The sequence below is a fragment of the Centruroides vittatus genome, unplaced genomic scaffold (assembly GCF_030686945.1).
Source record: "Centruroides vittatus isolate TY-2023 unplaced genomic scaffold, ASM3068694v2 contig_221, whole genome shotgun sequence".
Classification (NCBI taxonomy): domain Eukaryota; kingdom Metazoa; phylum Arthropoda; class Arachnida; order Scorpiones; family Buthidae; genus Centruroides; species Centruroides vittatus.
Genome location: NW_027121377.1, coordinates 1,091,305 through 1,115,381, shown reverse-complemented (window position 1 = coordinate 1,115,381; position 24,077 = coordinate 1,091,305). Strand labels below are relative to the sequence as shown.

At 33.9% G+C, this 24,077-nt stretch overlaps 1 protein-coding gene across 5 annotated transcripts in view; it reads left to right on the top strand.

Annotated features, from left to right (window-relative positions):
- The first annotated feature begins 1,270 nt into the window (after window positions 1-1,270).
- The window catches only part of LOC136970855 (rho family-interacting cell polarization regulator 2-like), a 35,684-nt gene continuing 12,877 nt past the window's right edge, over window positions 1,271-24,077 (top strand). The window contains exon 1 of one of the 5 annotated variants that reach the window (XM_067265349.1): window positions 1,271-1,395. Coding sequence is in view for 3 of the 5 variants with exons in the window: in XM_067265348.1 (XP_067121449.1) it covers window positions 13,362-13,371 (10 nt within the window). In the remaining 2 variants the exon portion in view is untranslated. Of the gene's footprint in view, window positions 1,396-13,051; window positions 13,372-15,864; window positions 15,965-24,077 lie in introns of those variants that run through there. The other 4 variants (XM_067265348.1, XM_067265346.1, XM_067265351.1 and 1 more) reach the window with 4 other exon arrangements.

The following is a 24,077-nucleotide window of genomic DNA, read 5'->3' as shown; positions in this document are numbered from 1 at the left end:
GGGCTTTGCAGGAGTGTTGAATTGTCGAAAAAAAATCTTCAAGTGGTTGTGCGAATAATCTTTCACCTATTTTACACTGAAAAGAGATAAAGGACTTAAGCAGTCAAAAATCATATGTAACAATATTTCTGTAGGAAAACTAACTACTTGGTGTTACGAGTACCGGTTAACCGGGAACGACAATATGCCCCATTTCAAAAAGACAACTTTTTCTGTCCAAACTCCAGCTGCTACTCCAGCTGCCCTAGCATTTTTCTCCATCCCTCAAACCAGTCGAAAACAGCATAAATCCCGTGGATTATCATCAATCTGCTCCTCCGCCTGCACCTGCAAGTGGAGAGCGGAAGCATTGGCCATTTGGATGTAAAACTCATTGAATACATCAAATGTTTGTTAAGCACACCACATAAACATTGCCAAACCATAAGTTAATTAGACCAAACAAAGGCATCTTTCTAGAGTTGCGATATGGCTTGCGGCACATTCTTGAAAAAATTTGCAGAACTATTTCTCGTAAAACGGCATGCTGCATTGCGTTAGATTTATGGCAAATACCATTTATGAAAATTGAAAGTTAATGATATGGTGGCACGAAGCAGAGTTTCGTGATGAATTTCTTGAGTTTAATGACATCTGCAAGTAAAAAGTGGCTTAATATATATATATTAAGAAAATCGCTTTTTAAACGGCAATAATTTTTTTGTTTGATGTTTTGACTTAATTAAAATATATATATATATACACTTTGTTCTTTTTGAAAGATCTTTGCCCTATTGTAAATGCAAGCAGTAATGATCTCATTGTTTCAAACATTGTTATTAGCAAGTGGCGCAATAAGTGCCATTATGTGTTTTTAATTAAAAGCAAAACAATTAGACAGAAATTTAGTAAAACTTGGAAAATTTATTTTTAATTAATTTAGTTTATTTCGGAGCATTTCGCATGGAGAAATGAGTGATCATCCACTCAACAGTTCAACTAATGTAGAATCTACCGCTAGGTGACACCGAATCGTCCTCTACGTGGCGCAACGAGCGTCTAATTTCAGCAAGCGGCGCAACGATTACCAAATTACGATGATACACGGATCGATTTCCAGGAAATTATCGAAATACTTTTACAAATTTACATTTAAATCACAAATAAATTATTTACGAAATAGAATAACATCAAAAAAATTTCACTTCATAAATAATAAATAATAATAAAATTGTTTTAATAATTTTCTACACGCGATGGTATCAACTTTCCGACGAAAGGGGGAGCCACTAAACAAAATGGCGGTTATCAAAATAAAATAGTAAAATGTCGTTTGGTTTCATGTTTGATGTTTAAAAGAGGTTTATGTTAAAGTTTACGTTAAAAAAAGTATAAATGTATTTAAAATTATTAACGGTAAGTCGTTTTTCCTCCTATTTAACGCCAATTAACGCGACGTTTCTACGACGTAATGGCGAGACGACATCGTCTGGATGGGAGATGTTCCGAGCGTTGTTTACCCCCCGATTAAGTGGCCAAATTTCGATCAAATTCGTGGGTTTAATGGCCTAAAATGTGTTCAGATCGAGCAACGTATAAAATTACGGCACTTAATTGCGGGTTGCCATTACTTTTAATGCAATTATGAGTGTTATAATACAATCACTGGTGTTAGATAAGAATAAATGCCCCGTTTAAAGGTTTGTTTCGCTACCAGCGACTTTGACAAGCCACTAGACCGTGGACGTGCATTGTACACCTTCCTCTTGTTTATGTCCTTAAACCTGAATAAAGTGTCACCTTTTTATTTAAATATTGCTGCCTTAGAGCACCAGATTTGTCGGTGGAGGTCAGTCCATCACTCTGGTGGTGCCGGTGGAAGAACCCCAATTCCCGCTGCAGGCCTTCCGGCAGTGCCATTGCAGGTTTGGCAGAATCCGGAAAGAGGACCTTTTGGTGTGGACTGGCACCTGCCAGTGCAAAGGAAGGGATTCGGGCTGTCCTGTCAGCATTTTTGGAAATTTCCCAACTTTTTGAAGGGCTTGTCGCTGCTACGCATGTTGAAAGCGTGTAATTTGTGCATAGGTGAAAAATGTAGTATCGGTTTTCTGTGTTTTGTGTTTAAGTAAATGTATCTATCATTTAGTGATTTGACGTGATTTAGGATGAGAATAGGGTCCCCCAGTGGCCGAGCTGTTCCATTCCCTGAACACTAGGAGTTTGGTTATGGATTTGTGCTTTGCCAGGATGTGGAGTTTTCCAGCTTTTCTCCATCTGTAATGCCCAAGTAGGGGCCAGTTACCCTTAAAAAGGCTTCCTGGGACGCAGCCTCTGTAGGCAGATTGCCCAAGTGTTGTGTTAATGCTGTAACTTAATAAATGAACAGAATGAGAATAGAATAAATGCTGTGTGATTTTATTGTATCAAGAATGCTTGCAGATGTCTTGGGGGTGATGTTGGTAGATTTACTTTAACGTTTGGAATAAGTATTAGTGGTAATAGGTGGAAAACGATTGCCATCGGGAACGGGGCTGTTGAAAGCTTGCGTGATGCTTGGAACGGTGCTGACTCTAAACCTTCAGGCCAATCCTCCGACTACACTTTTTGATCTGTCCCATCTGAATGACTTAATCAGATCTCCATACATTCAGTGATGTTATTGCAAAGAAAGAAATTCAGTTTAAATAAAAGCAGCTCTTGGTTCTGTTGCAACAACCAAGAGCTGCTTTCCTTCTGTCATTGGTCCCTTTTGCCAGGGTTTTGAACAAATAAAATATGTAAAATCTAAAAGTCTTCTTAAATAAAAAGTGATGGTGAGGATTTATTTCCTGATAATAAAAATAACGACATATTAGGGTAGGAACCGCTATAGGCCCCTAAGTTTTCCTTAGACTGTGAAAAATTCTCCAGCTCTTCTCACCAGTCCCATATTATACATCAAATGTAGACTTTCTGACAATTTGTTGTTATGACACACTTCACATATTTTCTAAATCATTGTGTTCTTGCTCTTCATATTACACCTCAACAGTTGGTAATAGGTCACGGTGTCGTTCTTCATTTCTCATACCTGCTTGCCACTTCTGTCACAAACCAAACTTATTTATAACAGGCTCAAGAATAAGACAAATGGAGCATTGATAAAAATTGTTTATTGTTGTTTTGAGGAACGTGACAATAATTTTCTTTCTAAATGCATGAATCTGTAATTAATGAGCATGATCGAAGCCATCGTTTAGTCCAATGTGTCGGTTTCTTGTGTTAATGAATAACTCAAACAATTCAAAACACAGTCAATTCCTATTAGAAGGAAGTCAGTGTCAGACTGGAAATATAAGTAATGTTTCTGATGTAATTACTGATTTCTGTACTTTGTCTGCTCTATTTTTGTTTGTAAAATATATAAATGATCAAAAACACAATTGTATAAGCATAAAACTTTATTTATTCATTTGGCTGATCTTGCAAAGACTTGGTTTTTTATTTATTTTCCTTTTTGGCTGTGAATGTTTGCATTGTCAACTTATAATGGGGATTGTTGTTGAAGAGAATTTGCCTGCAACTACAAAAAAAATGTAGTTTATCACTAAATCTAGCATAAAATAAAAATGTAAACAAGTATATTTACAAGTATTATTCTGTATATAAATGTGAAATATAATATGAATGATTTATTTATATATATTATATCAAATAATTGATATTTTAAGTTGTAATATGACAAAGTAGGACACACTATATTATACACTGCAAATAAAATGCCCATATACTAATTTGAAATCAATTAAATAATTGGGATGTTACATAAGAAGAATTATCTTCATTTACATTTTGAATCTCGATTAGTAATCTTCTGTTTACACTAGCTCAGAGTACAAAACAACAATTATTGTCAATATTGTCAATAATATAAAGTAAATAAGGACAAAATTAAAATTTTATGCTGTATTGTTATGCATAATAAAAAAACTTTTTTGTAAAATCATCGTAAAATCTCTATGACATGTATATTATTGCACTTAAACAAGTTTCTAAAACAGTTTATGTAACCTAAATAGCAAAAAATGGAAAATAATAGCTGTCATATGTGGTCTTTTGTGCGTATCCACGTATAAAAAGAGTGTATTTTCTTATATACAAGAAGGAAATACTTTGTTAATCTGTTGTCTGAGCTATATACAATACAAAAGTTATAAAATAGTACTTGTGATGCATTTTGGCATTGCTATAGTGCATAAAAGCCGATTAGAGAAGTAGTTGACTCCTAATTATTTTTCTTTTTAGTTATCGAGATACACATTCATTGCGTAAATATGGTATTCTCTGGTTAGATGGCGTAACTAATTTCTTTGTATTTGCTTCATTTTTGGAACAAAACTGAATTAACTAGAATTAATATTTTGGATATAATAATACATTTTTAATAAGAAATATATTGATGTGGCATTGTTTAGGAAATTTTATAAAATTTTGAGGCTCTGCAATAGTAGGAATTGTAGGATTTTGAAGGTCAGTACAAGCAATTACTTATTGTGTTGATGTGTTGACACAATTCCAGACTGCAATTTTTAATTTATTTAATTTAAAATATATGCTTTTCACCTCAAATTAGTAGTGGCTTGTCCCTGTACATCATACTTTTCTTTTAACAATAGAGTCATACTGGTCATCTACCTAACACCTTTTGGGGGGGATTTTTGAATTGAAATAACACAACTTTTGGTTTGCATCTGAAGTTTGTATGTTGTTAATTGGGGCCTCCTCCTTCTAAGGTTTACATATCTGGTCTCATCTTTCATTTAACACCATTCTCAAGATTAAGGAAAGATGGACAGACATACAACAGTGTGAATTTATATGTCAACAACTTTTTTCAAATTGCAGCCCAATTAGAAGAAATTTGAGAATTTTTAGGCTCTACATTAGTAGGATTTTGAGGCTCAATATTAGCAATATTTCAGGATTTCAAGATTTGATATTAGAAATTTGAGACTCAGGATTAGTTGGATTTTTGAGGCTTGATGTTAATATAAAGTTTACTCTTTACCAGTTTAAGTGCATCATTTGATTTTCTTGTTACCTGTCATTAATGATCCAGACACGAGGAGTCATTGTAGTCACTCGTTCTTATCCGGATCATTAGCTAACAAATTAAACTTTCTTATATCAATTATAAAGAATATTTTCAGATTACAGTTAATTAAAAAATATCCAAGATATGTTTTATCTTTTATTGAAGTCTTACTGTTTATATCAATACTGTTTAAACATGTTATTTGCCACTTATTACAATTGAATTTCTTTTAATGTTAATTAAGCATGAAATTTCTCATTAAAGGAGATTGATTGGTGGTATTTAGAGTGAAAGGTAATTTGAATATGCAGATGACTGTTCAAAATCAAGAATTTCCTGCTTTAGTTTATTGTGGGTCTCACAATCTAACATTGAGTATTTAAATTTCTAGACGAAATGTTAAACCAGTGAAATTCAAAAAAAATCAAATGTTCACATTTATTTGGGAGTAAAGATCAAATTTCTCTGATCTGCTTTTGATTTTGTGAGACATCCTCCTCTTGCTTCTCCCTTCTCTTAGATCCTTCTTTCCTTTTGCTTCTTCCCTCTTATCTAAGTTTGGATTGTCATTATCTATAAGTAAATACAACATTGACGGAATGAATATTTTAATTTTCTTTCACAAAAAGACTATCATACAATATTAAACATCATTTACTTATCTTATAGCAGCAGATATGAATAACGAAATATGATTTTGAGACTGAAATAACTTGAGTTACGTCACTAACATTGTTATAAAAATAAAAATCTGTGTATATAATGCCAAATTTAATTACATTTTGTTGCATAATATCAATTTAAAATGATTTTATCCACTATTTAATTACTCAAACATTAAAGATCTGTAATTTAATCACAATACATTAAAATTAGTGCAATAATTTCCAGATTTTTTCAATCATTTAAGTCACTAGTAATCAAATTAGAGTATTAATTTAATACCATGCTTTGCTAATTCGTGTCTTTAAAGATAAAACATTTATTATTTATAATAAAATTATTAAATATTGATACAATTGCTTTGTATGTTTAGTTATATCGATGCACAGATTTGCTGTTAAAGCATAATATTATAAGTACGTTCACCTCTAACATGTGAAGTTGCGTCATATTTTCTGCAACAGCCAAGATTGGCAGTTAAAATCTGTTGCTTATTGCTTGTATTTTTATCTAACAACATAACTAATCGAGAAAACAATACTTTATAAAATGCCATGTCTACAATTAAGTAAAATGCTTTCTGAGTCAGTTCCTTAGAGTTATTGTATGGTACAGAACGATGTTTGCTAGTTACTCTACATTATTAAAGGTTTAGCTTCTCTACAGAAATTAACATGACGATTTAAACCCTTTAAAGTTATAAATGGATGATGATAAATCCTGTACTTTATATATCAGTAACAGTTTCTTTTAAGTATTATTTAAGTGTAAACCATTTGGGATACCTTGTTCCAATTTGTTTCATCATCAGAAGTGTTTTAGTGCCTGTAGATGTTTGTGAATGAGATAGATCTGTCATGTTTCAGATGAATAATTATGATATTGGTTCACTTTAGGTTATTGTCACACGTTAGCTCAGTATTTTTGGGATTCCCGTTAGACCTTTGCAACTACTGTACCAATAAACAGGTTCTAAGATTTTACTGTAGTATATTCAATTGTCATTCCCTTCTTTGTTATGATGTCACACACTTCTTTTTCCTTGGATGTAGAATTGGGCTTTGTAAGGCTATCAGTTTAGAATCAAGTGATTCTTTAAGTCATTTTTGAGAGGATGGTTGGTGTGGGCAGAGAGAAAGGAATTGCCTTGGTGTGCACCCATTTAGTGATGTTGCAGTGATGAATCAAACAGAATTTAGAGCAAAAGTAAAGAAAGGCAAAACATTTTTACAGTATGAGTAACATCTATGGTAGTGAGCTGCTTGTTATTAGATGATGATGCTGTATATTATATAATTATTTGTAGTTTTTCATGAAAAAAAGTAATGTTGCATCTTCCATGGTAAAAAAAATGGCATAGGTGACAGTGCTGTCCTAGCCCATCAGTGGCAACGTGGATAAACCCACTGGTAGTTGGTCATGGGTTTGTGCCTCCAACCACAATGGTGGAAGCACAAACCCACCAAATGGCCAGCCACATGGAGCTTTCCAGGTTTTCTTTGTATTAATAATATCTAAATAGAGGCCAGATTTTCCCTATAAAAGACCTACCAAGAGGCATCCTCCTTTGAGGATTGACCGCATGTCTCATTGCTGTATACAAATAAATCAAAGTGCCCTCCCTAAAAAAAATGCACTATGTTAATGAATGGAATGCCGGCAGGTTTCAATAGCCAGGCACATACAGACAAGTTTGATGCAGGCAGAAATGCTGTCTCTTTGAGAATGCAAGGCCAATTTTCTTTGCATTACCTGGCTTCATCATTCATCCAGTTACCTAATGTGCAGATGTTCTTAGCTTACAATACAGGTATATTTTTTTGTTGGTCATCCATTTGAGTATGCACTTGCCTTTAATCTAATATTTCTTCCTTATACCACTTCTGTGTCACAGTAACAAAGAGTGTGGATCAAATAAGATTTGATCGAGTACTGAGGTGTTATTTTGAATGATATCGAGTGAGAAAATACAATTCTATTTCATTACTAGAGTAAACTGCCACACATTAAATTCATGTTAGCGTACATCTTATGCTGCTTAACTTTGATTTATTTAACATTTATTTTTTTCAAGTAGACGAAGGCCATTTTTTCAATGATCATAGAGTATCTGAATCAATGAAGCGTGCATAATTACATTATAAGCAAGCATATTTTTAAAAATTGCAACACTTTATCGAGCCAATTAATTAAACTTTTTTTTTTAGCCATCACAGCGTTACTAAAGGTCGACATCATTATAACTGTAACTATATCCATTTGAGTGGATGCTATTCTTTTTCTGTTGTGTTAAATTCCTAACTGCCATTTCTGTGCGACAGTTCCAGGCTATTCGACAGCACACCCTCAATTTTGTACACATTTGTGCTAATTACATGCATGTTATGAGAAAACGATGTTACCTTATAGTTACTAGAGCTCATAAGTTATGGAAAAGTTTACGTTAATTATAAATCAAACTAAACTGTAATCATTTGTTTATAAGTTGAGTGATGGAAAGGTTATTTTAGATGTGTTTAACACTTCGAATACTCATTTTTGATGATAATTTTTGCTAAATTGTGTGTAACGAAAATTTGGCAAGAAAATAAAGAAGATTGTCATCACAGAATGAGAATTTATATGGTTAGTTATGCTTACATCACTTCCAGAGGCAAGACAGTTGAGTTAATCATCGCTTCCCACTATTAGATACATTGAAACTTGAGAAAATACTGGATTTAATACAGTAAAATGTATTTTTGGACATGAAAATACACCATTTGAGTTATTATTTTTATACATTTCATGTAAATTGTAAATTTAATTTAGAAATATATAAGATTAAGGCAATTTTTACTGTTATTTGGCTAGAAATATGGGATGATTCAACATTAGTCACAACTGTAAACTGATTTAAAAAAGATTTTATTCAAAAATTTCTCCTATAATTTAATCTGATACAATTTTATGATTCATTAATTTCAAAATTGGAATTCTTTAATGTTGACTTAATCACTTTTTTAATTGATTTGATGATTAAGTTTCTCATTTTTTTTTTTAAAGCCTAAATTGCTAGCTAATATAATTTTAAGCATGTTAAATAATAAAGAAAATTTATTATTTAATTGGCAGGCCATTATTTGCGATCAAAGCCGTTTATAGTGGCATTTAAATGCTAATTTTGAACTCAATTTGCCATCAGAGGCAATGCATACAAAATTGAAAAGATGCTGCATTTAAATGAGCATGCATCGAAAATTGCTCTCGGAATGGGAAATGGCTTATGTAAAATTTTATTGATGACGTCAAAAGCCAAAGAGGAAAATTAAATTGCATGCAGACTATGTACAGATTTTTGAAGTTCTGAGTTTTTAAATCTCCCTGTAGCTAAGCATTAAGTGGAACTGCCATTACGTTACGATCGTACTAGTGTATTGTAAACACTCTGACTTAACCACATTGCAAGCTTACTAGCTCGGTAGTTACATTAATACGTACCGATTCACTAACCACATTATCATGTGTGTTGCACTGGATAAATTAGTTGCATTTAAAATGCAGTAATTCAATGTTAAATTTGCAATTGTGCTGCCTCAGTACTCATATTAATATGTACTGAGTTATGTTTTTAGTGCATTATTCACTAGTAACACTAAATTGCACTAATTGGATACATTTATACACACATACTCCATTAATTCTGGAACTTTTTATAAACATGTATATATTTATTGTACTACAAACATCTATGAAGCAGTTTCGTTTGTGGGAACACTTAAAAAGGGTGGTTTATAGAGGATGCGTTACAAATTTGGCAGCTTAAAGACATTGCAAGTGACAGGAGTCGGAGGAATCGAGCTACTAACCTTCCAGTTTTATACCATAAGAATGGGGGTGGTATTGTGCAGTATCCACTTTGCTCATTGCCTTACACGTGACAAGAATTGCAATAGTCGAGCTGGCAACCTTCCGGTTTTAAACCATAAGAATGGGCACCACATTGAACAGTGCCACTGAGTTTAACTCATTGTAGAGTACAAGTGTCTTGTACAAATAAATGCTTGTTGTTCGCAGTGTCAAATCTGTCGCAGCGACGAGTTTGGGTACTAAAGTTTTTATGGCAACACCTTTCACCCTTCTCAAAGCATCACGGTGCCAGATTTGGATTGTCAAATATCCCTCTAGATGGCTTCGAATAAGGGTTACTTTAATTACCATCGTCCAGTATTTATGCTAAAAACAATGCTTTTATTATAGATTACTAGGAAGGAAGTTATTTAAATACAGTAGAGCATCGATTATCCGACCCCCGATTAATCGACTTATCGGTTAACCGACCGCGTTCTAGTCGGCAAATTCAAATGTCCGCTAGTGATGTGGCGCTACAATATTTGGTTATGTCTTGGCTGCTATAATATTATTATTGTTAAATTTTTGCATGTTTTAGCTGGCAGCACTGGCTCGACCATGAAAGGGAGGCTAGTATTTAAACCAGGTTTAATACACTATACTAATAATGTATTTTTTCATACTTTTCAGTTATCCGACCAACCCCAGTCCCCAATTGAGTCGGATAATCGATGCTCTACTGTAATAATAATTAATGTAAGGACAATTAAAATGCTGATTTTATTGCAAATTTGTAAGAAATTGACTTAAGGTGCAAAATTCTACTGTAGGAACCGAAAAAAATTAATTTCTTCCAGTGCAAATGTGCAGAAATTTAAATTTCTAGCTAAAATATTGAAATCCCTAAACGCATTTCTCTATTTACGAAACGTAACGACGTTACTCTCCTCCATACGTGTACAGAATGTGCAAGTAAATATTTATAACGTAATTGTTCTACCTAGAGGGATGGCAATTTGCCAAATCTCCCGAACTCCCCTCTGCCGTTAACGAACAAGTAAAGGTGTTTTACGTTAAAACCCACGTGCTGCGGCTCTTTCGAATTCGCGTGTATCTAAATGTTAACGCTGCTGATTCCCGTGCAAATTTTTGAATCTTTTACTCGATTCCTCTTGTTTTTACGGATATTTTTGCATCCTGTTTTGGCGGAATCGCAGTAATTTAACCGAAAATTAAACAGAATTTAAGAAAAATACGCAAGTTTGTTTGTTTTCCTACCTTCTCTAGACTCGACGTCTCCTCCTAGGAGACATTTACGCTAATTCGTAAGCCGTGCGTAACTAGCAAAGCGCATATTTATGCTCTTCTCGCCCAAAGTTCGCATTAAAGTATTAATCAGTCAAATTAAAATGATTCTAACTCGAAATTTTAATGTTTTATCCGCATTCCAACGGATTTTAATCTCGTATTTCCATGTTTTCCTCTCGTATATAATATCTGTTACTTTTACAGCTGGTTTATATATAACAGAGGGAAAATATGGCGATTGGTCAAAAAATTGACCCCAAAAATTTGGTATTTTTTTCTCTACGTATGGTTGTGGGGGGCACGTTTTTGTTCACCCACTTTGAAGCTTATTAACTCCTGTGTTTTTTGTCGAAACTTTCTGAAATTTCGTGTGGAGATTAGCGTATTAGAAGGATAAATTTCGGTGGTTAAAGGTCGAGGGGATGAGGAAATAGAGAGGGGCCACGTGTCGTATAAGTCTTTTGCCGGGAAAGTTACGCAATTCGTTGGATTCTATTATTATTATTTTGTTTTTGTTTATTTCCGAATGCGACAAACTCTATCGGTGGCTGCCTCGTACGTATTAATCATCCATTTATCATCCTCACTTCGTCTTCCTCTCCGGATGCTGCGACATTAAACTTAGAAATTTCATAATAGAATTCCGCCTTCTTCCAACTAAAAATGAGATTTTCATCATCGATTTTCCTTCTACGGACGGAAATAAATCACACTTCATTATATTTTCTTCTTGATTAATCAAATAGACAAATGAAACTGCGCGAAACAATAAATTCCTTTTTTTATATATCCTATTTATGTACGGTAAAACCTGTGTAAAGCGGACTCGAGTGTCGAACAAGTTTTGTTTTCTAAACGCAGAAAATTGCCGCTTACGAAGAATTCTCCCCGTTTTGCGCAGGTTTCCGTTTTGAACAGGTTTTGCAGTATTCGGAGCTTTGGTAATCGTCGAGCGGCAGAGGCGAGGCGAGGCTTAATTGAATTATAATTAATTAGTTTCGCACAATAATATTTGAAGTCCTTGGAAAGATGGATGGGACCAGAGCGATGTTACTTCCTAATTGATAGAAGTCATTAATTATACATCTGCTAACCGCGGGTTGCGCATTTTTTAATTCGTTTCCTCCCTTCTACTTTCCTTTTTCCTCCCCCCTTCGGTTAACCAGTCGTTCTTTGCTACAAATTAAAATTAAGATTGCTAGCGAAAGCGATTGTTTCTCTGTCAGTTCGAATATAATAAAACCTGCCTAAACGGAGCGATTTTCTACTTTCAAAAACAACCTGTTCGAAACGAAAACTTGCCAAAACCGGTATCGTGCAATTCCGGTTTACACAGGTTTAATGCGTTTTTTCGGTTTGGCTGGTTTCTTTTAATGTAGTGTGTCGCTCATTTCTCGAAGACTTTCCCGAAGATTTCCTTTTAGGCAGGTTTCACTTTATACAGATTTAACTGTACATCCTTTCTGTTAGCTGGTGTTAAAAACCGTGTTATAACCCAAACACTTCGTATTTGGCTGCTTCGGTCACGTGTTTTTAGTGTTCTTTCGACATAGTGTCTGGAACAAACTGTTTATGGAATGGAGCTTGCTGCAAAGGTTTAACTTTCGAGCTGCACGTTTTTAGGTTGTACAGTACGTCCCGCTGTTAGCACTTAAACGTTTGTTTCTTGGTGTTAAAAGAGCATTCGTAACCCATCGCTTCTTTAATTTGATGGGTTCGGGCACGTGCTTTCGACAAAATGGCGTTCCAGGTATCTGGAACACGGAGTATTTATCGCGTGGAATTTGTTCAGTTCTTATCTCGTTATTATCTAACTCGGTTTCAACACATCCCACACGAATTTATGAAGGGGAAGGTAAGGAAATTCGTAATTAATCCACCTTCTTAGATGGCATTTTCGAATGCGTCGGGATGCGTGACACTTACCTACTTCCGCCGATTCATGGCAATTCCGCTAATTAATTGAAGTCGTTCGGGCGTGTTGGCCATTACTCGCTACTTTTATCCCATTTCGGGCGACTTCTGGCGCCGAATTTCTACCGAAATCGATCGAAAAATGTAAGAATTTAGTTCCTCTTTTCACGAGCGCGCGCCGATCGACAGAGGAAACGTCCCCCCCCCGAGCGTCGTGCTGTCATTAAGCTCTCGTTCTGCAGGTTCATTGCCACTCGCTGCACCCTTTTTTCCCTTCTTTTTATGTAGAACAAAAAGTGCCGGAGGGGGCAGCTTTGTTATAATTCGATAATTGCCGTTTCCCTTTTTCCCACGTCGACGTCACTTGTTTTGGTCGGCGTACGTAACGCGATACGTAACTAGGTTTCTCCGGAACTGGTACAGGTTGTCGAGCACCTCGCACGCACGACGGCGACGTCACACCGGCTACACATCACCCCGAAACAGTCCCTTCCTTCGTTCGTCGCGAGTGGGACGTGACGGATTGCGTCATCGCTTTTCATGTGTGCTGTTCGATTATGGATTACCGCACGCGCTCGACGCGATCGCAGTAATGGGAACAGGTAGGGAACTGTGTTATTTTTCTAGTTTCTCTTGTGTAATTTAACACCGGGGTGGCCGAAATCCAGGCGGCAGGGTCGAGGATACGCGCGTGACCCCTCGACCTTGAATTGATGGGTGCAGTGGCCAAGGACGGCGATATTTTTCTTCTGTTTTACGCATCCCTGCTCGCTTTGTACACGAGGGAAGGCGGCGATTTTCGCGTAACGCGCTTCTTCTGTGCGTTCGGTTGACGTTTCCGCGGCTTTGGAACCGTTAAAATTGTCCCCTCCTACGTAATTAGTGACGTTTACGTGAAAAAATCGAGCGGGGTTGCGTTGTTAGTCGCGCCTGGAGTGCCCTTGATTCTTTTTTACGTTAGCCTCGAACTATTAAATGCCGTTTATTCCTTAAGTTCCGGTCGATTTAAGCAGGCACACGCGAGTTTAGGTCACGAAAACGGGCGTAGATGCTCGAATTTTTGCTTTGTTTACAGAAATTTATGGTCTAAACCGAAATTCCTGCTTTAATTTAAACTTTTGACAAGTCAAAAGTTTCCCAGATGGGAGGGAGGAGGCAAGAAACAGATAGTTGTTGTTCCCATTCTTCTATCAAAAACATCCCCTCCAGGCAGGTTCTCCTAATTCAATGCCAGTAGTCCTTGATCATGTCTAGATGTCTTTTTCTGGGAGCAATTTCCTCTTAGAAATTGCTTTTCCTTTTTTTTCTTCTTCTTCTCCCCTCGACCCTCTGAACATGAAACCAGAAGAGGGATTCCTCTTTCACTTTGGATACTAAATTATGCCACTGCATATGGGTTCTAAATAATTACACTGGCGAAATTGTGGCATGTAACCGTCTTCTGCTCAAAGAAAACACTAGAAAATTAAATTCCGATGGCCTTAAAATCATAAATTTAATTGCTTAATCTAGATTTTTGTAGGAATAGCGTGTTTACTTGCTAAACAGTCTGGTTTAATTGCAAAGTTTATTGATTCAGCTGCATATTTTTAATCATTTATATAGTGTCGGGTGGAGTTTGGTATACTTTAATGATGCTAAACAAAGCCTCCTAGCTCCTAACCGCTTTAATTTCGAGCATCCCTTTGTTGTTTGGTTCTGCCTGGACGATAAAGATCACCATCCTATTTGTTTACTGACCTAGAACTTGGGGACGCTGCATATATTTTTAATCTAGAAAGTAATTGTTCTAGGGTAAGAATGCCTTTGGTACACTAACCGGTAGATTATGCGGATGATCGGATACGGATAACGATTGCTCGTAGTATTTAAATTCCCTACTTTAAAAAATAACCAGCGATGTAATCCCTTAGGGTATTTAGATTGCTGAACTGTAAAGGAGTGGCTCTGTTTTATCCTACAGTTAATTAGTCGCCGCGACAGACAATTGTTAACTAGGGACATTCCTTCTGACACAATGAATGGAATCCGTGCTCTGGGTCAAGTTCGAATCTACAATAAAATGACAATCGAAACAGTTTTTTCTTCTTATTACACAGACAATGAACTGTCTTGGTGCGTGTGTATGTCCAAATGTTCTAGTCACAGACTTACCAAATGATTCTCTATTAAAAAGTATTAAAATTTAATATAAATTTGATTCCAGAATTGAAGTATTGGTGAAGATGACTGTTGCTTCGAAGCTTCTAAATTTTACAAATTGTGATTTTAATGCCATATTTTCTTTAAAATTGTCCAGAAGATACACAAATTAATTTTTCTACTTAGTTTTATCATCAAAGAAACTTTTACGACGAGCCACAATGTAAAACTAGAGCTCAATTAATCAAGCATAAACTCTGACATTCACATTCATACTGCAGTTCTGATTCTTCTGTCCTGTTACATCACAAGAGAACATGAAATTTAATAGATTGTTATAAAGTTTTTTGTGGTAGAATAACAGAGTTTTATGTCAAATTGAGATAATTGTCTTGCACTTCCTTTCAAATTCAATGTAAATTAATTATCTTGACTTTTAAAAGCATCTCCTCCTTTACAGTGGTCTTTAACAGAAGAAAATGTAGTCTGTAATCAAGTGACAGATATCTCAAACTGTCGAAACTTCTCAGACCATCTCAGAGGTCAAATACACAGTTTAACACCATAGAAATATGGATCACAAGATTTATATGTTTAATTATTAACCGTTATGCTTTGCTTTCGAGTCATTACTTTAAAGTTGTTCTAGAGTAATTACCGAAATCCCTCATTGATATTCTATAAAATTTTGTGCTTTTTCATTATTTACATAAGACATTTCATCTTAAAAGATAACATTTATAGACAAAATGATACACCATCTCCAGGTAAAAGTACTGCGATAATCCTTATCAAAATATTTGAGAAATTACTGTGGTTTTCCTGTTAAGCTATGATCTAATTCTCTTATCACATTGGCAATTACTGATAATCCACTAGTTTTTCAGACATTTGTTGCAAATTTATAGATGATGCAAATTCCTAAACTTGAATTAATTTTCTACTTAATCGATACAGTATAAACTACAATACTGTACTTAATTATATATATGTTTTCATCGTTATACAGTAAATTTACCAACACAAATATCTGGCATTGAAGTTCCTAGAAAGGTATTTTAAATTAATACTTATCTTATGTATCTATAAATGTGAGTTGTGTCATTAGTAAACTGTAGGAGGTAATATTAATATTTTATTTATTATCCTAACTTCCATTGTGTAGAATTTTAACTAAAGTAAGAAATGGCTATTGTTTAATACACTATATGATTTTTACATGGTGAAACGTGTGCAGAATTAGTAAAATCTTTGTTTTAATGATGGATTTATTTTACGTTTTTCAGTTCTGTGTACTGGCTAGTGTGAAATTGGTGATGTTTCTGCATAATTTCCATCTGTATTTGGACTTTATTTACTTTAATGTAGTTATACCATGTTATGATGATGCCCATTAGATTATAATTTTTATTGTGAGGAATTGTCCATTAACTGTATGTATAGATTTTGATCTTCTTTTTCCCCATGGCGCATGGTGATATATATATTTTCTGACCTTCACTTCTCTTTAAACTGTGTGTGTAATTAACCAATGGCTCCTAATTGCTGTACTCATTTGTAATTAGCTATTATTCTGTTATTTGATTTTTTATAGTATAAATCTTAACAAAAATTTGTTTATTCATGTATATTTTACAATAGTAATGCTGCAAGGCAAATACGAACCGTCTCATGGGACAGAGACCCAATTAAAAACTATATAACAGTGAAAATGCAACATTTTCTTGACAAAAATTCCATAATTCAGAAATGCATCTGGAAAGTATCTTGTTCAGAGGATAGTCTAGAGCAGGCCTGGCCAACCCAAATTGTTTCATGGGCCACTTTGATCACACATAACATTACGGTGGGCCCCAATTTAGGCAAACATGCTTTTAAAAAGTAAAACAAATACAAAATGAATAAGATTTTATTGTTATACCAAGAGTTCATACTCATACTTGCGCATTATAACAATGACACATGCAAATTTCATTTATTTAATTGTTTTGGTATACACATAACAGGAAACAAAAGTTCTAATAGATATATAATATCGCTTAGAGGGACACAATTAAACATGACGGGCTGTGGGTTGGCCAGGTCTGGTCTAGAGAGTTCAACATCAACAAATGGATAATGTAAATCTGTTTGATAATTGCATTGGAAGAGAAAGTTCACATCATTCTTGTTTAAATTAAAGGAAAGAAGGGGAAATCGATAGTTGCTCGATTTGAAAATCAATATCAAATGCCTCTTAAAAAATTGATGCTTACATATTAATCAATAAGAGTCACCAGCTGCTAGAAAGTTTCATAAATTTATCATGTAAATATAAATTTAGATAAAGATCTAAATTAAAATTAAGAAGAAGCCAACTAACTGGGACAATAAATAAATTCCCTGCTCTGTCTGTTACTATTTTTATCCATTCGGTTATTTTCTTTATAGGCTTTTCAGTTCGCATACTAGCCTCAGGGTATTATTTGATTGATTGAGTTCATGTCGAGAGTTTCCGGCAAATTGTTGTTCATTTATAGAGGAATTACCAGTATGCTAATGTCGAAAATTCTAAATAAATCGTTTCTGCATTATCCGAAGACTGGACAGAATTTGGCCTAAAAATTGTAATTTAAATTATTTATAATTCATTTGAATGCAGTCTAACGATCCAAGACTCGTCAGTGGCCAAGTGGATAAAATCACCAAACACTGGTAGTTGACCATGAGTTGTTGTGTCTGGTCAATGGACCAGCCGTGTGAAGTTTTCCAGATTTTCTTCATGTTTGTTACACCTAAATGGGCCAGTTTCTCTTAGAAAGTTTTGCCAAGAAGTGTTCCTCTTTGGCAGATTGCCCACCTGTTCATTTGAGTATGGGATTTAGACAAGTTGTGAGTGTGACTACAGAGAAAAATGTGTAATAATTTTATCAAATGTAGCATATTTTAGAGAAGGTTTTGGACCAAAATATAAGAATATTTTGACTTAATTTTTAAAGTTTAAACAGGATATAATTCAGTAAACAATTAAGTATTTAATCTGATATTGTATGTAATCTCTTCCAAAGATGCATTTCTACATGTAATAATCTCCCAAAAAGTTTACCCTCCCGAGAAATGCCGTTCTTCTATACGTAATTTTTGCAATTGGATTAACTATTAGTAATAATTTAAATAACAGATAACTTTGTTTAATTGTATTCATGCATAACTTAATTTGAATAATTCTTATAGATAATTTTATCAGATAATCACTTTATCGCATGTTATCATTGAATGTAACAGCTCAGATTTATGTATGGTTTAGAGCTTATTTATAGCAGGGGAATCTAATTTTTGGATTAAACTCTATGGAATTCTTAGTTTCTTTTTTATTAAATTCCTACTATTAGTTCACACTCTCCCTATATATATATATATATATATCTTGTTCAAATTTTCAGTTGTTAATAAAATACTTTTTATTCATCCACTCAAGTTCAAATACATTTTTTTAAACTTGTAGTGGATGACACTTGATGTTAATACAGTTTTTTCAAATATTAATTCATTAATTAATTAAATTTAAACTGTGGCGCCCGTCAGCGATATGCCGATTCGGACCGATAGAGGGCGCGAGGAGAAAAAAAGCAAACTTTGTAATTATTTAATAAAAAGTAACTAAAATAAAATTTTTCTTTGTTGATCTAAGTAGGAATTGACTTAAAAAATTTTTTTTTTATATTGTTAAATATCAACTTTCATTAATGTTAAAACTTTGGTTCCTAAGGACAGCCTAAAGTGTAGTAAAAACTGAACCAACTGGTCTTTAACTTCTTGGAGTTCACTTCCAAAACTAATTAAACATGAATGATGATAATTCTATTTGCTTTTTGATCTTAAATGATCTGATTGAGTTGCCGTAATTTTTAATCGTGATTAACTATCTCAGTCGACAATGACCAGCATCCTTTCTCATACTGCTTCCTCTGTAGTTGAATTGTATAGGTATTGCATATATATTGGGGATACTTGTGACAAACCTGTCGAGCATGGAATGTGGCCATGCTAATGAATTTAGTTTTGCAGTCCAATGTTATAAATTTCAATCGGCTCTGTTATTCTACATCTGTGAGATGTGAGTAGATACTGGAAGAATGAAAGTATTGTAATTCATATAAGATTGGAAGATGAAAGAATAGTAAAATACAAGAGCTAGTATTAAAGGTGTCAAAGGAATTGCTGATTTTAGGAACTGCTGGAGAGGACGTGCATAAGAAGCAAAGACAGATGCTTGAATTCCATATGATGTGATGATGCAGCATGTATGCATGCTGCCAAGGGGAGGTGTCTCTGAGAGAACTTTTTATGGATAAACTGCAGTGTTCTGATGTTTTCGTTGTGTTAGACACACAACGAAAACTCAGAAAATTCCACACAGCCAGTTTATTGGTTGGGTGTGAACTTAAGACCAACTATCGGCATTTGATGGTTTTTATCCACTCTGCCATTGGTGGGTACTAAAGACAGGTGTAATTTTCCTACACCAACATCTGGAAGACGTTTTGAGAGACTTACGGTTAGCTCATTGTCGAATCCATAAGGACGAGACAATAATTCTTGTAAAATTTTGTATTCAAAACAATTATTTGTCTCACCAAAATACATTTAGTTGTTATAATTAGAAATTTGTCTAATGAACTAGATGATAGTTTAATATGTAATACAAAAATAAATTTTAAATTCAGTCTCAATAATTGTGATTTAAACGCACAATTAAATGATAAAATAATAGACAATTATGCCACAAATGCACAAAAAGTTTTCTTTGCTGCCAATTAATCCTGTTAAGTGAACGTAACAGTAAACAAAGACATTATTAAATACATAACTTGTGATTTATGTAACTTTAAAGTGGTTAGTTACGGAATTTTTACTTTAAAACTATTTGTATTTTAATAAGAACCAAATTCCATAGTTTATTTTGCCATAGAACATTTTTCTGCTTTTTTGGGGAGAAAATTTAATATTTTGACATTAATATTTAACATTTATTACATTTATTTTGATATGTTAACATTTAATATTTTAACTCCGTGTTCATAACAGGACAGTCATTGCAATGTAACAAAGTATTGCTTCACTAATTAGTATCCATTGATACAGGAGGAGGATTGTTTGTTGAAGAGGAGGCTCACTTGTGTTCCTGGTATTAACATTTATTCTTCATAATCATAGAGATGTTCATTATAAAGGAAGCTCAAAGGAAAGCACTAAAAAAGCTCTAAACTTGTCGCAGCCATGGCCCCCATTGTTCCATGGGATGTGGAGATACATAACCTTCTATATGTCTGAGGACCAATTTGATAGAGAGTGAGCTGTTGTTGCTCAAATTAGTACTTGGAGTCACCTGCTAGATGTACTCGAATGATCTCATTTTATATACGTTAGCGAATTGTGGTCAATGACGACATGAAGATATTGAAAAAGTTCTGAGATATTTCTGTTGAAGAAATTGCCTATTTTTCTGTATAAAAACAATAACAAGAGGACCTATCCGTTTGTTGAACCGCAACTCTTTCCTTGGTACTCCACTCCAATATTGTTTTATTATTGACTAAGCTAACCAGCCGTAAAATCTGATTTGATTATCAGAATTGATAAAATGCAAATTAGTGTAAATGTAATCAGCACAAAAAATTTTTTACAGTGGCTAAAATAAGTATGAAGCTGCAGAATTGTTTCTTCTTGGGTTAGTTGCCAAAAATCCAACTCACAGTGGGGGCAAGTCCAGTTCCGTTGTTGTTTGGACTAACTCATAATGAATGAATTATGAGCAGCTATGTAGTTTCCTCATCAATCATTTACTCTATAACTTATTAAAGTAGGTATCCGGGAACTTAATAATTAACGTAATCTGCTGACAATCCTTTTCATATCTTGCTTTTTCATCTTTTCAACAGTGATACGTTCGACAGATGTTGCAAGCAGATAACAGTCGTCTGTGTAAAATGCAGAAAAATAAAATTAATTAGGCAAGTTGTTTGAAAATATAATTTTTTCTTATATTTTTATCAGAATTAGTAAATTAAGGAACATGTACAGAAACCTTCATACCACTGTCTATTTATTCTGTGGTTTTACACAACACAGTACAAATTATCTGCTTTGAAAGCTTGGATTAGAAGAGTACATTCCTGCTGTCTGACATTGCTGATGGGTGGCAAGAGCTCTGCTACATTAAAACACTCGGGAAGCATCTCAGTTATCTTCCTAGGATTGTACAAATGCTCATTGACAATTTCTGGAACATCCCAGCCATAGATTAATGTGATGCTACTGAGTGACGTGGACTACAGAGCAGTTTGAGTGCAATATTCCTCTTGGTAACATATTTTGAAAGCTAAGAGTAGGAGAATATTGTACAAGAGAAATCCTACGGTCTATAAACTCCTGTGAATGGCATTTAATAACACAAAATCTGAATGAATGACAGAAAATTTATTAAATTCCAAAATGATTTTCTTTTATGAGCCACTTTTTAGCAGTGCCTTTTGATCAAAACCTTGCAAACTAACTAATACAAGAATATTTTCTTGTTTGAAATCTTTCACACAGATTGTTTCATTATTTAAAAATATAACTTGTATGGCTGTGTTATGAAACATAAGGCCCTCGTCGTTTTGTAGTTCTCACGTGTCGCCATTTCGACCGAACAATGAACAGTAAATAGAAATTTTTTGTATTGTCGTTAGGGATTGTTTTGTTACATTTATAACTAGGATCCTTGAATTCTGTTGTATTAACAGCACATTGTACTCTATATGATATCGTCATTTGTGATCATTAATTGTAACGCAATCAACATTACAATAAACTTTTTCTTTGATATCGGAATCCGTGGTAATTTGATTTTTTGTTTTTATATCAAACTTCATTGTCGAAGAAAGTTGCCATTTTAAATTAAATATTCTTAATTAGTCTGTCAAAAATTAATGTGCAGAAAGAATTTATCACCATCTAAAATAGTGCTGCAGATTACCAATTTCTATCTATCGTTCTAGCAAATAAAGCATTCGTTCTTCCTCGATTTAGCTTATTATCATCTGTTCTAAATTTGTCTTCCAGTAATGGAGTTAAATTAAGATAATGCTCGAAAACATTGCAAATTGTAAGGAGTTTTCAAGGGCTTTATATGTAGTGTCTCAAGTCATTTCTGTCTCAGATACTAGAAATTAAGTAAATATAGAAATATCAGACATTTTGACATATTGGAATGTAACTTAATATCTAAATATTCGGCTGTTGTCTGTGATTATTTTATGAATTTAGATAATCACCTATTAAACCAGATTTCAAGATAACATAAAAGTTGGTAGCACTGTTAAAGAAATTAAATTTAATTCAGTTAGCTGCATTTTTAGTTAAGTGCAATCTTGCATGTATTTATGCCTTTATGCTTAATTAAACACACATGTTACTGTAATACTTAACATGATGACATTGTCTCTCATTTCAAATTAAAAGTTTTTGGTAAAAATTTTGGTAAAAATTTGGTAAAAAGACATTTCAAATTAAAAGTTTTTGGTAAAAATATAGTATGGGTGTGTGCTGCTTGATGACAGACTGCATATATGAGAGAGGTCCTGTAACATTATGGGGCCAGAAAGTTTGTAGCTGCCTGTATCTTTTTTACATTTAAATATATAAATACAGCCAGTGCGGTAGTTCATGCCACAACTCTCACTTAATGACATATTTCTTGTCATGTATCCCAGTCATTAAGTGGCACATGCAGGTAATTAAATACTCTCAATGTATTAATGTAAAATTTATTTTACAGTTTTCAGTTTTCAATTAAGAAAATTGATTGTTAGATTTGCCATAAAAGAAATTTTTTGTAGAGTAAAAGGAAAGTGGGAAGAAGGAAGAGGTTTCGACCTGTTATTAGAGTTAGATCTGATCGTTGATGGTTCTCTTTTAATGACTATCTGGGTTGGATTTTTTAAAAAATACAATTAACAGTTGCCTCGTTTCTACAGGATGAGTTAAAGGTTTTTTCCTGAATGTGCAAGACAATCCAAAATTCGCTTAACCGAAAGTCCATCAGAAATTGCAAGAATCGAAGAAACTTCAAAAATTGCATTTAAATTATGCTTTACACTGTTATATTTACTATCCATATTAAAATTTTAATGCAAATCCATTGAGAATTCAGTTCTACTTTGGTATGTTGACATATTTTTTGAGGAAGAAGCATAAACTTTAAATAGAGGTTTGTGTACATCAAAAACTTTTTTTAGATCTTGTCTTTTGTAACCTTTCCCCTAAATTTCTTTAAAAAATTATCAAACTTTGTTCTCCTTGTTTTCAAATACTATTTGGGATGAGTTCGGCAGTCTCGTTATTTTTTTCTTTAACCCTTTTCATAGAGAAAGGGGTTAAACAAAAATTTCTGTTGAGTGACATTCACCTCTGTCGACCGAAATTTATTTTAAGTGATTTAACTTATGAAAGATTTCTGTTATTCATAATGAATAAAGGAATGTCTACAACCTGTATGAAGCTTCATTTTTTCCTCTCCTCTCTTCTGTGTCAGAAACTTCCTGTAAGAGTTTGCGACATAAATAATGGGCTTGTTCAGGAGATTGTTCTGCTTTCAACGTAATTATACGTATAATTTTATTAATGCTGTGCAAAAAAATGGACTTTTTTAAAATTTACGTACAATGAAAGCATTAAAATTTTTCGGCAGAGACTTGGATATTTAATTCATTTGTTCCTTGGTAGTTTTATGTGTACTGTAAATTGAGCTTTTCTAATGCATTGCTTACATTTCCAATAGTGCAGAGTGGTTGAAAAATTACTGTGCAGTTGAAAAGTTCTAATAAAAATGAAGTTGCAGTGTTGCAGTTTCTCTTATAGCATATGCCAAAAGTGTCCTCCAGAGGCCCAAAAATTCAGGAAAGCGAGAGCTAGAGACCAAACAAGTTCGGAAACAAAGCCAGCCAAACAAGTGTTTCAAACATTGGAATGTCTGCGAGTGAACAGTAATGCCATCTACTGCAAAATGGAAATGCGGAACGCACAACTTATGGGTCTCATGTGCAATGCCTTATGTATAACTTTAATGTCACTACAAGTTTCTCACTATACGATAACTTTTTGGACATCATGTATGGTCTGATAGACTTGTGGCCATTTGTAA